The sequence below is a fragment of the Fusarium vanettenii genome (genome assembly GCF_000151355.1).
Source record: "Fusarium vanettenii 77-13-4 chromosome 7 genomic scaffold NECHAsca_9_chr7_10_0, whole genome shotgun sequence".
Lineage (NCBI taxonomy): Eukaryota > Fungi > Ascomycota > Sordariomycetes > Hypocreales > Nectriaceae > Fusarium > Fusarium vanettenii.
The window spans coordinates 1,196,991-1,212,208 of NW_003315875.1; the positions used below are offsets into that span (position 1 = coordinate 1,196,991).

The 15,218-nt window shown below is 50.7% G+C and overlaps 5 protein-coding genes across 5 annotated transcripts; 4 read left to right on the top strand and 1 right to left on the bottom strand.

Annotated features, from left to right (window-relative positions):
* Positions 1-1,339: 1,339 nt before the first annotated feature.
* On the top strand, positions 1,340-3,810 carry NECHADRAFT_82936 (uncharacterized protein; the record flags this gene model as incomplete). Its single annotated transcript, XM_003049216.1, has 4 exons — positions 1,340-1,935; positions 2,198-2,399; positions 2,606-3,127; positions 3,172-3,810. 4 exons carry the CDS (start codon positions 1,340-1,342, stop codon positions 3,808-3,810), a joined length of 1,959 nt encoding a protein of 652 aa, XP_003049262.1.
* Positions 3,811-4,768: 958 nt separating this feature from the next.
* NECHADRAFT_62461 (uncharacterized protein) lies at positions 4,769-6,152 on the top strand (the record flags this gene model as incomplete). The annotated part of the gene is made up of 1 exon (XM_003049217.1): positions 4,769-6,152. One exon carries the CDS (start codon positions 4,769-4,771, stop codon positions 5,615-5,617), a length of 849 nt encoding a protein of 282 aa, XP_003049263.1. The 3' UTR covers positions 5,618-6,152.
* A 1,498-nt stretch (positions 6,153-7,650) lies between these two features.
* Positions 7,651-9,722, bottom strand: NECHADRAFT_82939 (uncharacterized protein; the record flags this gene model as incomplete). Its single annotated transcript, XM_003049455.1, has 5 exons — positions 7,651-7,700; positions 8,110-8,355; positions 8,425-8,530; positions 8,586-9,546; positions 9,601-9,722. 5 exons carry the CDS (start codon positions 9,720-9,722, stop codon positions 7,651-7,653), a joined length of 1,485 nt encoding a protein of 494 aa, XP_003049501.1.
* Positions 9,723-11,082: 1,360 nt separating this feature from the next.
* NECHADRAFT_45402 (uncharacterized protein) lies at positions 11,083-12,180 on the top strand (the record flags this gene model as incomplete). The annotated part of the gene is made up of 1 exon (XM_003049218.1): positions 11,083-12,180. One exon carries the CDS (start codon positions 11,083-11,085, stop codon positions 12,178-12,180), a length of 1,098 nt encoding a protein of 365 aa, XP_003049264.1.
* Positions 12,181-13,879: 1,699 nt separating this feature from the next.
* Positions 13,880-15,201, top strand: NECHADRAFT_45325 (uncharacterized protein; the record flags this gene model as incomplete). Its single annotated transcript, XM_003049219.1, has 4 exons — positions 13,880-14,046; positions 14,160-14,271; positions 14,339-14,691; positions 14,757-15,201. 4 exons carry the CDS (start codon positions 13,880-13,882, stop codon positions 15,199-15,201), a joined length of 1,077 nt encoding a protein of 358 aa, XP_003049265.1.
* Between the last annotated feature and the right edge of the window lie 17 nt (positions 15,202-15,218).

Sequence of the window (15,218 nt, forward strand, 5' to 3'; positions counted from 1 at the left end):
ATTGGTCTCTGACTCTCGTCGGTGTGGTTCTTTGACTTTGATTGTCCAGGGTTGCCATCTGTGGGGGCCATCGTGAGTGAGAGGCCAGTAGAAGGTACCGAATGTCTCTCAGTATGTGGTATAGTGCGATGTTTTGCTTTGCTGAAGTTGCAAGGAAGGCTCTGTCGAAGTTGTACTTCGGGTCGGAGTAGGAGAAGATGATTGGAAGAAGTGAAGAAGGAAAGACTTGAAGTGTTAGAAATCTAGATATAGTTGAGCCAAGCCCACGTTTGAGCAGAGTCTATTGGTTTATTCAACATTGGACAATATCAGTGAACGATCTCAGATTGTGAAGCGAGATCTGATTGTAAAACGGGGTGGATTTGTAAACGAATGAATGGCGTTGGATAAGACGTCAATACAATGGCAAACAAACGGTCCAGAAATATAATAGATCCTCAAGTGGAATTATTCAATGGCCTTTCCTAACTCTAACCGCCGTTGATGTGAAGCCGTTTGTATCTAATGTCAAAGTTCGATGGCAGGACATGTCGCATAAAACCAACGATCTCTGAACCAGCGGGATAGTAAACCAATGAGAAAAACGGGTACGGTTGGCGGAATACAAAACAAATTCTATTGGCCTTTATCTTAGCACTCGGATCAAGCATATTCTAGAGGGGATATGACCATACTGGCTCTGGCTGGTCGGATATTATTCAACCCCTGGCTCACGACCATCCCAGCCTACAACATCACGGATACGCTGTGATGGATGTCCACTCTCCTCACGTTACGGTGCACCAAAAAGGTCTATGGGAATGTTCAATGGGTCTATAGTTGAAGCTGATTGTGCGTTATTGTTCGGTTAGAGCTCAAACAATGAGCGCACGTGGAGGTAGTGGTCGTGGGTGTACTAATTTTACTTTCTCTACTGGATTATCTACATCTACCTATCCCTAGATGAGAGTTCTTATGTTAGGGATTGAACACCGCCTCAAACACGTATCAAAGAGGAAGATGGTTTCGGCAGAATAAGTGTTGTAGGTGACAAAGAATGCTTAACTGACAAGTGACAAAATCGATGCCAAGAGCACCGCACCTTTATTCTCGGCTGAACAATTAAAGCCACAACAACAAATAACAAAGGACATGAGACGCGAACAGTGATAGACGAGAACTTCTCATAGTGAGAAATCATAGGAATCTGATGAGTATATAGTCGACTGTTCTCGCTCGATTATCAACTCCTTCCATACTTCATCGCACTCATCCTATCAAGCCAGATCGGTTTTCAATTCTCAACATCAGCAACCCCCTCATACCACCTGTTCTTCACTACGAGTACTTACTCTACATCATGCATCGCTTCACTTTCCTCTCTGTTCTCCTCTCCTTCGGGGCTTTCGCTGTGAGTGTCTCCGCCGACCTGCCGTATGTCGTCTCGAACGGAACTGCCGGTTATCAGCAGAAGATGGACTCGGAGAACGATTGGATGGTTAAGAACTTGCGCAAGTACTTTGTGAGAACGGATGATACGGAATTGGAGCCGCGAGACATTATCTGTGGTATGTACTCGCAGCTCGGGAACATTGACGCCTCGTTCCGTTCAAACCCGCTCTCTCTTGACGCTCTGTTTGAGGATAAGGAGAATTCTGAGTCATTTGAAAGAACGCTTGACGATCTGGAAGATAAGTGCCACCAAGACCCTTCAGCATACATGGAAAAGTGCATCTCCGGCGCCGAAGCTTTGCTGTTAATGGATGTGGTTGTCAACGGCAACGAGATCAGTGCATTCTACAAGCAACAGTTTCGTCAGACCAAGGAAACCGTTGCGGAAGTGCTTACGAAGCCCGAGATGTGTGGAGAAGGATGGAAGCATGGCGAGAAGTATCTCAAGGCGCGAGAACCTTGGTCATTCGAGAAGAAGGGCTCGCCAGTGATTCGAATTCCTGTGTAGGCAACGCGATGGGAGACTATGGAGTAAGGGTGCGATGAGAACACTAGATTGACACATTCTTTTAGTTTTTATTTTATTTTCCTCGACCGAACCAATTAATATCTATCACCGGTAACACCGGGATTTACTCTTCGTATCATTTTCCCACCCTGGTAGCCTCATGGCTGAGACTCTGCACCAATCTGACTGTCCGCTCGATGATGCCTTCATTTAGGCCAGAGAGACATCAGATACTGGAGTAGTGCTAACGATAAACAGATTAAATTTGCGTCATGCACGACCTATTGTAAAGAACGCCGTTATTGAGAATCCCGATGACTCTGGGTCGTGGTGGGCCTCAACCGCCGCAACAAACATTGAGGTTGACGACGAAACGCTTATCAGATGGCTGATAACGCCTTATTCTCGAGGCACAAAACGGTTCACGTTTGTTGACCTCGTGCAGAAACGCGTCTCGACGGTTTGCACTGGCGTTTGTTTGCCTGAGGCTCCACAGTGCAACTCGGCCAAGCTTGCACTGGCGCAGCACCTCTCACCCGCCTCGACTCTGCGAGATTCATCTCTTCTTTTTCCTCGAGCAACTTCGATTTCTTCATTCGAGAATCATCACACAATCATCTCTCTGCTTCCCGCATCATCACATTTCATCTCCGCCGCATCGAATAGCTCATCATGGCCCCTGTTGTTGAACCTCGCCGCAGCATGCGAGCCTCAGGGCGAGTTTCTTACGATATGACGAGGCGCCATCAGCGCCGCCGCACGATCAAGAGCCTCGAGGGCGCTTTTGAGATCGATAAGAAGGAGACAGGCCGAGAGAAGCAGACTGCAGCCATCGCGGATCAGTCCCTTGACGGAGTCAACACTGACACAAGCACGAGCGACACCTCTGGCAGCCTGCCCGGCACCAGCACCGCCAAGAGATCGACCCGTATTCGAGTCAAGGTCAGCCCACGATCCTCCAGCTCTTCTCCCGAGCAGTTGAACGCGAATCTATCGGTTGCTACCCCTTCGACTGTGTCGCGCGTATCTCTCCCCAAGGTCCGCAAGTCCACCATGAGTGTGGCACCAAAGAACTTGCGACGACGCACCGCTTCCTCCACTTCCTCCGCGTCTCAGCAGACCCCCGCACGCCTTTCCGTGGAAGAAGGTCTCAACCAATCTCCTCCATCTACTCTCGAAGTCCCTCAGGTATGCCATCTCCTCTCACTTCCAAGGTGAATTCAATCTGACAGATGCAGGACCAACAGCAGCAGAGCGCTGCCCTTCTCCAGAGTGCTCAAGCCGTCACCGACGCCTTGCGAAAGCACCAAGAGCTTCTCGCCAAGGAGTCATCTGCCATGCAGGCACAGCACCGCCAGCTCGGCGCCGACCTCATCTACATGAAGTCCCAAGTCCGTTCTCCTGCGGCTCTCATGACACGCATCTCCATGCTCAAGAGAGACCTGTCGGAGCAGCTTGACGACCAGGTTGAACTGTACGAAGCTCAGCAGAAGTTTCACAAGCTCAAGGCAAAGCTGGGAAGCATCTCCATGATCGGTCTCACTGCCTCTGAGGAAGACCTCATGGCCCGCCAGAGAGGCCTGAACGAAAGCATCAAGAAGAACCGAGAGGAACTCGCAGAGGCGGAACGCGACTTGCTTGGCGTTAGAGACGCTCAGCTTCACATCGATGCCGCGAAGACTAAGCTGGACAGCCTCAAGACCCAGCACGAGAAGCACGTCGGAGGCATGGAATGGTGGGACGCCATGACTCGCCTCGTTGCCGGTGGACCCCAATGCAACTTTGACATTACCGACCTGGTCAAGATCTCTCAGACGTTTATCACCTACATGGAACCCCGACTTTCCGAAGAATCGTCCGAGTCTTCTTGAAGCGAGTATGATGGATCTGGTGGCTGACTGACGTGGAATGTACTGTGTCTACCTGGATGGTTTGGAATGGATTTGTACGATTGGTTCACATGGAGGATATGGAGGACACATGAAGGGAGTGTTGCGAAGCAAATGGCATGGACTGATTGAGGGTTTGACATTTTCGGCGTTGTGGAATACCCATGTACCTATGGAGGTAAATAAGTAACGATCTCACGACTGTACGCTTTGGCTTTCAACCTGATGAACTTGAAGTTGGTGGATGGCGAAGGGTCCCACGTGACTGATCTAAACCGTGATGTCATCCCCTTGGAACAACGCTTCATTCTTCAGCCTGTAGTCTTTCTTGGAAGCTATCGAGGATGCCTTGAGGCCGACGCGGATATGAGGCCGACGCCTCCCAGCTGGAGTGCTGGACGGCCCTCCGTCCGTGCTCCGAAGCGCGACCCCACTCCCGCACGGAACATGGGCTTTGGAGACGCGTGACTGAACACTGTCCTTTGTTGGCGATTTCTCTCGTCTTTCCATGGTTCATAGACTCCAACACGGCAATAAAAAGCATTGTCAGAACATTCTGGCGGCATTGAAACCTTCTCTGGCGCGCGCATTCCTCCGACAAGTCCTCAAGATGGCAAATTTCTCTACCAACTTTAAATTCCCAGAATGTTCTAGTCAGGTTCTAATAACCTTAAGTTTACCGTTGCCTTCCACGCCATTGAATGCGCATCCTCGGACTTTACCGGTGATAAGTACCCTGTACCTGTTTGAGTCCGGCCGGACTCGGGGCGATCGACCTACCCGACTTGGACACAACCAGCGCTGTAGTGGCGTCACGCGGCAGCTACCTAGGTATTTGTTGCTGTAATAAAGAGGCTCACCACCCACTACCATCACGATCCAGGGACTTGGACCAATTCACACAATATCGTCAAACAATTCTTACTTGATCCCTCGAGACATGGCCACAAGAACTCTCGTAGTCGGAGGAACCGGTGGCATCGGCTACGCGATAGCCTCGCGCCTCGCTGCCGAGTCCTCATCCTCCACTGTCATCATCAGCGGTCGCAACAAGCCACAGGACATTCCTCACGCCAACATGGAGTTCCGGCCGCTAGACGCGTCGTCGATGCGCGCAATCAAAGACTACACGACCGCATACAAGGCTACTAAGCCGCCAGCACTGGACTACCTCGTCCTCAGCCAGGGCATCGGCACCATGGCGGGCCGCACCGAGACAGCTGAGGGCATCGATAACAAGATGGCGCTCCACTTCTATGGCAAGCAGCTGCTAATCCGCGAGCTGCTGCCGGTTCTCAAGGACGATGCCAAGATCCTCATCGTGCTCGACGGAAAACGCGGCAAACCATCCGACCTCATCTGGGATGACCTGGATCTCAAGTCCAACTTTAGCCTCGCCAACGCGGCCGCCCATTGTATCTCCATGACGGACGCCATGGTGCAAGCCTTTGCGACGCATCAAGCGGCGGAGAACCCAGCAAGCAAGAGACACTTTGTGCACGCTTTCCCTGGCTTCGTGCGAACCGAGATCTTCAAGAACCTGCCGTGGTATTTCAGGGCCCCAGCGAAGGCCATCGGCCCTTTGCTGGGTGTGCAGCCTGACACGTGCGCCGAGAGGCTCATCAGCGGAACACGCGAGCGGGCGGCGGACGGCGACAAGCTCTGGAGTTTCATTGATGAAAAGGGCCATCTGATCTCGAACAAGGCAAGCTGGACCGAACAGCAGATCAAGGATGTCGAAGAGCATACGTGGAAGATCATCGATGGTGCGCTGAACACGAAGGATTGAGAGGCAACTGGGGGAAGGAAGTTGGGTGGAGACAGGAATCAAGCTCGCGATGTGTTTGAGCCTCTGAGACCAATAACATAGGGTTTTCAGGTGTGTTTTCAAGTCTAATATTGTTGTTTATACCCGGCTAGCGTCGTCTGGTTGGATTGGGAGTGTAGGTCAAGCAAATTTTGAACCAAGGGACACGGCGGGCTTTGAGTAAATTATCCGATGGCCAAATGCTTCTTTTATCCCGAGAACTCATACGACGAGCTTGTTCATCCCCGTAAATAAGGCTGAGGCACACCAACTCCAGAGACACGGCTCAATAGACCCAACAACCATCACTGGAGTCGTGGAAACCCCATTTCCTGAGCGCCTTGTCTAGCTAGCTAGCCATGCTTGCCCAGTGGCATGAGAGCATCTCATAGCGACACACGTTAGCCTTGGGTGCCATGAGGCTTTCATCCTCTCTTGTGCAGCTCTGCGTCGAGATTCAGAAGAATCACCTGGAGGTCCTTTTCTTCCATCTCTGCCAAACCGCAGAGACATAGACGGTGAACCTTTTCCCACACCTGGACGGCCTTTTCTTCCACGCTGCACTGTTCCAACTCCTTCTTACACGCCCTTTCCTGCGCCCTCAATTCCTTAGCCTCCTTTACTAACCTCGAGCGAGACTCGCGAATCTCTGCAACTTTCTCTGGTAGGGCCGCAAAGTCTGCCTTGGCCGCTGCCTGGTCGACCTCGAGCTTTTCGAGCTCAGCTTCGCGATTTTTAATGATTCGCTGCAGATCCGCGCCTTTGAAGGTCCCAAGGAAGGCTTTCAGGCCAAGAATGTGGGTGCGTTTCCTGTCGACTGCAAGGGTGAGAATGCTGAGTTGCTGTTCGGCCTTGCTCTCACAATCCCTATCAAGGAATTTCCGAGTGCTGTCTAGATACTCTCTCTTTTCCTTGAGGCGCGCAGATAGGAGTGGCCATTGGGATTGGGCATTGGCGAAGCGTTGCGCTGTGTCGCTGAACCTGTCATAACAATAACAATCCGTCGCACATGTAATCTGTTGAAATGAGACCTCGTTAGCTCCTAGGGCTTGGTGTCTCCCGAATCTCCTACCTCCTCGTGGACTGTGTGTTCGCTTGACTCCGATTCTGTAGCTGACTCGAAAGAAGATTGGCTGAGAACATCTGCCATGCTCACGTCAACATAATCTGAGAACATGGCTGATGGTATCGGAGATAGGGGCTAGATATTGAACTTCGAGACGAGATTATGGGTATTGAAAATGTTGAAGAGTGTTGGAGGAAGTAGGAAAATGTGTTTGCTTGTGAAGGGGGGCAGGAGGATGTAGAAAAGAGCCCACTGTGATTTTTCCTGCCGGGGCTAATGTCGTCTTTATAGTCTTCATTAATAATGTCAATTTCTAGGCAGGCAAATAATAAGTTTTTTGAGCCCAAGGGACATCCGGCCGAAAGTTTTGTTGAGGCACTCCGTGACCTTGAGCTTATCGACGTACAAACAAGGTTTTTCAAGATTTTTCAAGCGGTGGCATTATGACTTGCAGCAGAGCTAGCCTACCTACCTTCAGGCATACCACCCTCGCGGCAGTTGCCAAAAGGCTGCCAGTGCAAGTTTGAACGAAGATAAAGGAGCTGACAAGGAAGGGCCAGTTCAGGCGTGGAACTGTAACAGGACTTCATAAACCTAATCAAAGGATAAATATAAAAACAATCACTCTCGAATTTAGCCGATTCACGGAGCGGACAAAAAGTGATGCTGAAGGGCATCACGTGTTTCATCACGTGCAACGATCTGGACAGTTGCACCAATGGAGACCCACAGTCGCACAACTCAACCCAAGCATCCTCGGACGTCTCATGCCCGGGGTCTTTATGTGAAAGGCCAGAAAGGCAAAAAGAAAATTTGTGCGACCACGCCAGGATTCGAACCTTTTTTGTTTTGTTAGTCTTGTGTTCGAACTTGGATGATGTTGAGTTGAACTAACCTGGAATCTCTAGAGAATTTGCGAGTTGTAGACCGAAATCTAGCGCCTTAGCCATTAGGCCACGCGGCCTTTGTTGGAGTTCCAGCCGAATTGTTGCTGGTTTCCTGTCAGGACCGTGATTGTCCGAAACGAAGCAGGGACGGCTTCACGGAATCCCATCTACTAAACACCCGACATTGCCACTGTCAAAGCGAAACACATGGCTCATTCCCTACAATGGGTTTGAACTTTGAGTCCTTTCACTGAAACTGCCGGAAAACGCTGATCTAGCACGATATTAGGCCATGACACATGAGAACGAAGACTTGAGGCAAGACGAATGCTTCCGTGAACCCAATTGTGCACCTTGAAGCTTAAGAATGACTTTTTCATACCAGATTCATCTCGAATTGTACAATTCAGGCACAAATAATCACCAATCTGGCCGGGGATGATTAGGCCACTCATAGAGTGGTTGATCCGGACAAGATTCCAGAAGATCGCCGTAATGCCGAAGAACCTCTTTCCACTCACTACTACGCGGGGCTATCAATCGAAACACATCATCACGTTCCGATTCGCGGCCAACAATGAAACACTCCTTATCAACCTGTCCATATTGGGCAAACTCTCCACAGGTAATAAACTTGAGCGAAGGCGGCCCTTCAGGTCCAAACGCCCACTTGACGAGTGTAGTGAATGGTTCTAGAAGCTGAGCAGGTCGTGTAGACTGCACTGCCGCTTGCGGCGTGTTCTTCGTAGCGTCTGCGGCCGTATGCTCTGTCAAGACATCAGTTTGTTTTGGGGTCTTTAGAAGCATCAATAACTGAATCATCTAGGAAAACGAACCATCTTCGTTTACTGGTCTGGTAAACCTTCGCTCGTCGGTTATGTCTGGGCGCAAGTGGAGGACCTTGAGCGACGAAACAGGACCGAAATTATTGATCCATTGAGGCTACCGTGAAAGTTCTGTGAGCATCCTGGGCGTGGAAAGATGCAAATAGTCTTACCACTTTTTCCGGCCCGCAAGACAAACCAAGGCACTCGAGATAGAGGTTTGAAGGCAAATTCTGGGATGGGGCTTTTCCACCACTATCCCGCTGTGATTCTTCTTCACTGCCCCGTTGTGATTCTTCGTCACTATCATCGGAATCACCGATAAGAATATTAGCGACTGCCCCATCGTATTGCGCGAGTCGCCGCAGAGTATCTCTGTGTCGAGAAATATGCCCACAAGGCGGCAGAATTCCGACCAACTCCTCAAAGCTGAGATACAGCTTTTCAAGGCCCAAGAAAGAGTCTAGAGACCCCCAGAGAGTGCTCAGTCGTGGAGGGTCAGGCCAATCATAATGGTCCTCTATCTCAAGCTCCTTCAACTTGAGCACCACATTGAGTTTTGGGGCGTACTCAAGAAAGCTCGTCCACTTTAGGCATGATCGGAGCGTTAGCGACCGAAGTAATCCAATGTTCATTTCGCCGATCAAACCTGGCCCAACGCGTACGTGTGGCAATGAAAGTTTGGTCAGGGCGTTGAAAATGGGCCTAGGGGTGGTAGTGTGCATGTGTCGGTTCCAAATGCAAGCAAAGACACCGGCCTTTTTGTCCCCATTTCTCGAGCTGTCCATCCAGTAGTCATCGCTGTCGGTTCCCCAACCATCGCTATCACTGTCATCGTAGTAGCCATTTATTGACTCGACCTTGTCCCAGTCCAGGAGATCAATTTCGACCTCTTGAAGATGCTGGGAGTTTTTGATGATGAGGTGGCCCAGCTCTAGAAGATAGGCAGCGTTGGGTCCTGTCCATGAAAGCCTCTTGAGCTGGCGAAAGTTGGGGAGACGCATGGGCTCGCAGGCGCCGCGAGGGCATTCAGGATCTGTGATGAGACGGAGAGACTGGATTGTTGGGTGCATTCTGCCAAGAATGCCCTTCTCGGCCAGAATCTCTTCAGGGACGCAAGTTCCCATTTCCCAGCTAACAAAGATGTTAGACAAGAATTCTTTAATGATATTTGGATTGCCTTCTGACCTGAAACTCTTCAGCTTTCGAGGCATAAAGAGCTTGATGACTGACATGTCCTTGTATTCGAGATTCTCGAAACGTTCCTCTTCCTCATCCATGTCAAGACGCCATCCTAGATGCCGGCGCATGGTGTACAAGTGAGGGCAAAACAGGTGCCATTCTTGACCAGGCTCAGGGATGAAAAGAAGCTGAGATGTCTTCATGGATGCTGCTTGGGGGAACGTTGAGCGAGTAGCATCATCCATGCGAAAGTCATCGGTCAACGATGGAGGCCCAGAGTGCCTTGAGAAGGGACTTTCGTATTTCCGTAGACACCGACGACAACGATTTTATATCATCTTTCCCCAACTGTAGGAACTCGGAGTCAGCTATCCCACTCGTTGGGAGCAACTTTTGAGGCAGTGTCTTGTTGACACACCAATGCAATCACCATTTCAAATGGCACAAGCGGGAGTTTCAACAACATGATTATGGCGTTCTCCGGGAACCCCCGTCGGCAACAGAAGTCACGTCAAAGAAAAGATGATGATCAAGGCGTCAGAATGTTGAGACACAAGAGGCGGGGTGTTTTATCTGCTTGTGGCGTTGTGGCAGTGCGTCATCTTTCAATCACTGTTCGCCTTGATAACCTCTGATAGGTCGCGCCGCGATACGTGGGTGGCTGGAAACCCATGGCCACCAATCAACGAGTCGAAGCTCACAAGTGAAAGGTGAATGTCTGAAGATTGGACTTCATCACTGAAGTCGATACCCTATAGCCGAGAGATGTCTACATCGAGTTCAACAATCGCCTTATTCCACTCTGGAACAAGCAGCCCTATGGAGCGTATTAACCTAAACGTACAACCTTTGTTGAATCCCCATTCACACCTATCCCATCGGTTCCAAGAAGCTTTAAGCAGTCACACTGGGGGGGCAAGGATGAGTCAAGGAGCTCAACAGGGGCTCCGTATGGCTTCGACGCTGAAACCGCGAAGTACGCTAAACCGCCCTGGGCGCATTAGAACGTGATTCAAATGTACCAGGTAGGATCTCGGGGATTCATATATAGCTACCAAAACACCAGAGTCAGTCACGGACCTCATTTCATCTAGGCCGAAAGAGCCATGCATTGCCACTGAGATTACCTTTGATCATCCGTGGAAAGCTCAGTCATACGGGAGTCTAGGTACGTATCAGTTAGTGAGTAATAACGTTGTAGACTCCTACACCCTGTCCCTTGGGAAGGCTATCATCCCGTTGTGGCCTGCTTTCAAGCACAGACCGGAACAGGGTTACGTCTACGTAGGGTCACATTTAAAGGTGACTTTGCAGCCTTGGCCCGGATTTTACCTGCACTCCGAGTCCCCGCTATGTTGTGTTATAAAAGCTTGAATATGCTGTGCAATTTCCAGTCTCTCATTCTCCGTAGCCCTTGCACCCTACTTTGGTTAAGACCAAGCACTACGACACCCTCCAGTCACCGCAGGGAAACCTAGAGCAACAATCATGGCGGCCTCAACAAATGGTACTTCTCAGGGAGTGAGAGGTGCTATGAAATCAAGCGACCCTCTTCCTCTTACCGTCGAAGAGCTCACCGCCCCCTGGTTCACCAAAATTCTAGGCAAGCCAGTCCAAGATGCAAGGGTCGTTGAAGCCATCCACGGTACAGCGTCCAAGATCCTTCTTGAACTAACCTTTGAGGACTCTGCCGATGTTCCGATGAGGGTTTGCGTCAAGGGCGGCTTCAATCCGGCTCTGACCGTCATTCCCTATATGCTGGCCGTCTACCGACTGGAAGCCGAGTTCTACTACCACGTCGCCCCAACCATTAGGATGCCTCTCCCTCCAACTCTTTACAGTGGCACGGATACCATCAATGGACAGGGAATCGTTGTGATGGCCGACCTAAAGTCCCAGGGGTATACATTCGGAAACCCCCTTGAGACCTGGCCTGTCGATCGCGTGCAAACGAGCGTCGAGCAGCTAGCTATTCTCCACGCGAGCACCTGGGGCAGCACACCTGACGACATTCCGTGGGCTAGTCAAACCGTTTCGCTCAGGGATGCCATCTTGGGCCTGGCTGCCCCAGAGGCATGGGAGAAACAATTTGCTGGGGAGACTAGACCTCCAGTGCCGAACCACATGATGAACCGCGAGCGGATGACAACGGCGTTTCAGGCTCTCTGGAAGCCATCTAACTCGACGCTCAATTGCCTAGTCCACGGCGACGCGCATATCGGCAATACCTTCATTTCGCCTACTGGAGAACCTGGGTTTCTAGACTGGCAGGTTATACATACCGGTTCAGTTATGCATGATGTCTCCTACTTTATCATCGGCGCACTATCGATTGAGAACCGTCGGAATCACGAGAAAGGGCTTGTGCAGTCGTACCTCGACACCTTGTTCCGCGCCGGAGGGCCTCGGCTCCAAGTCGAACAGGTTTGGGACGAATATCGCAAGCATACATTCCATGGGTTTGCGTGGGCTCTCGCTACACCAATGATGCAGAGCCGCGAGATTGTTCATGCGATGACGGAACGCCACTGCGCAGCAATTGTAGATCATAAGAGCATTGAACTGCTGGTAGGGACCGAAGAGTAGAAGTGTACTCAAAGATGTACTCAGGAAAGCTGGGCTTAAATAAATGTTTATATTTGTACCTGCTAAGCTCACATGGATCTGAGCATGAGCACAGTCCGAGGTAGAGTTATTAGCCTTGAGATACCAAAGACGTAGACGTTGATCACGCCGATTAGCACTCAACGGTGAAAGTAAGGACAGAGAGCCACTCACCGACCAGCTTCCTTGGCATTGGTCATTGGCCGTTGTGACAAAATCAGGGGCTCCTAGGCTGCGGAGTACAACCTGCGGCTTCGGACTTTGCGGACCACGGGGGTGGGGGATCTCCCTGTCTTGCAGGGAGCTCCACGCTGCGCCTTGCTTTAGCCGTATTCTATTGTCGTATAAGATACGAAGAAGGGGCGCGGGCTCAAGGGTCTGACCTAACAATAACACCTCGCTCAGAGATGTGTATGTATTAAACCCACCGAGAGATGCAAGGAAAGAATGCATTAATGCAGATCCAATCATTATTTCGGATAATACCACGTTTCGAAGTGGTACCTGCGTTAAGAATTGTCAAATGCTTCAGAACTATGGTGCTGTCGACTGATTCGCTGTGTCTCACGGAACATAACGTCTGTTAATCCTTGGGCAGAGTTGAATGGGCTGATGTTCTTAACTAAGAAGGTGTACGTGTCCCAGACAACGAGAGTTGATCTTTTGGACAGCCAAGACCCTATCAACATTGGATGTAACATTGTTCCCGGGGTTGAGACAAGGCGAAAGACCACTCTTTAGAGTTTGGCACCTGAAGTCGGTGTGCTGGAAATACTCTGGCTATCTGGTTAGGAAGGAGTTTCCGGCGCAGACCCCTGAGGCTTCCGGGGCATCGGGGCTTGGCGTGAACTCTGGTGTTTGGAATCATTTCGAGATACTCCAAGGGGCTTATGTTCCAGCCTCTGCACATGGAAGTTTCTTCCAACTGCAAAAAGAACTAAGAAGGGGGAACTGGACCGGTCTTTAGGCTCCCTCAAGCACGATCAGTTGGACGCCACACGGACATCCCAAGCCTTGAAACCGGCTGGTTCCGAAACCCTGTTAGTTCGTCGGTTGAAACCCGTAGCGCAGCCGTGCCGTGTAGATCACTAACAAAGCCACACGATCCGTACCCAGTGAGAGCCAAGGTGGCTTCGGGTTCGTATTGAGTTACGGTACTCCGTACCAATTAGTCAAGGTGACATGCATGTAACGTTCTGATTCATGGTCCCTGGCCGCTGTGAGGTATCTCCCTTTATCGGCGACTTCTTCTATAACCCTCTGTATTATTGGTCACTCCACCGCCCATCGCGATCACCAGCTCGCGGCTTTACGCCGGTTTCATCTCTCCCTATCAAAGGCTCCGGTATCGAATGGAGATGGAGTGTGGTGGCGGCTAGGTTGCCAGCCTGCCCTTTGGCGCTCTTGTGACGGATTTGTCCTCGTCTCAGGGGCAGTGAAGGGTCTTGCTAAATTCCTTTAGCTTTTGTCTACTTCTTTTCCTAACTCAAAACTTCATTGGTTAATCGACGTCTCTAGGCCTCCTGGCTTCGAGGGTACTCCACACCATCGTCATACATCCTCAACCTACATGTTTTCAGCTGACATTACTTTGTCCTCGATCCCGAAGCAAGATCCGTAGCAGAGCTACCAATTCAGAAGCGGTCTCAACTTCGCAGACATGTCGCAAGACGTGGGCGCAATGCCTCCGCCTAAAGGCGTGACACCCGACTTTGACGGGAGCACCACTCTGCAGCGCTCTGTCGTCGTCGTTTACTCATGTACCTTTGCCATCGCCACCGTCACCCTCGCGCTGCGACTCTATAGCGCCTCTGCCATTGTCCGAAAACTGGATTGGGATATACGCAAGTCTAGCTATTGGCTGATGTGCCTCACCTGAATTGCTAACGTTGGAGATAGCCCTGATCCTTCTGGCGTGGGGTGGATCGTTGGCCTTCTTCATTGGGGTGCTTCTCGGTAAGTGATGATTTGGTTGGCGAGAGGAACACAACTGACGTATATGCAGCTATTCCGTCTGGCTTCGGGAAACATCTATGGGATGTTCGAGCGACAGACCTTCAAGGGTATCTGAATGTAATGTTGCTTGACCATACTCCTACCTCTTTTGATCACATACTGACAAGGCGCTTGCTGTGAACAGCTCCTCCTCGTGCTCGGCCTCACATACGTCTGGCCTCCTACGCTCGCGAAGCTGGCCATTCTAGTGCTATACTACCGCCTTATCCCCAATTCGCGTTTCCGAATCGCTCTTTACACCGTTGCGGCTGGCCTCGTCATATACACCCTCGTCTTTACAATCTTGTTAGCTGGGCCATGTCATCCTCAAAAACATGGCACAAACACCTGTGTCGTCAATCTGACGGTATCGCAGGCGGTCCTCAACATCGTCAGTGACGTCATTGTTATCATGCTTCCAATCCCCTTTATCCATCGCTTGAACATGCCCTTGAAGCAGAGGATAACGGTTGGCCTTCTTCTTGCGCTCGGCTCTGCGTGAGTATCCCCAAACCTCACAATCCACCATGTCAATTCGCAGCAAGTCTAACTTGGCCATTTAGGGTCGTTATTGTTTCTTGTATTCGCTTTGGCTATGTGCAAAAGATGCGGGACAACCCCGACGTCACCTGGACCCAAGCTTCAGCTTCCCTTTGGAGCTGCATCGAGATGAACACCGGGATAATCTGCAATTGCCTCGCTCACCTGAAGCCTTTTGTTCGCCGACATATTCCCTGGCTTGCAAAGTTTGTCTCCAGCACGAGCCAACAAAAGTCCCATCCCGATGACGGCGACAACAGCCACAGTTTCAAGCGGTGGAGGGGTGACAAGGCAAGCCATGGGTATCAGCTACACAGTATCGGCCGCTCGCAACAGCCGTCTAGTAGCGGCACGGGCAATGATGCGGTTGCTATAGATGAGGTTCAAGTCGAGTTCACCCAGTCGAGAAATACTGGCCATGCCTCGAGTACAGAAGACATCTTGGGACATAAAGCTCAGCACATATGAAATAGCCCATTACCTAC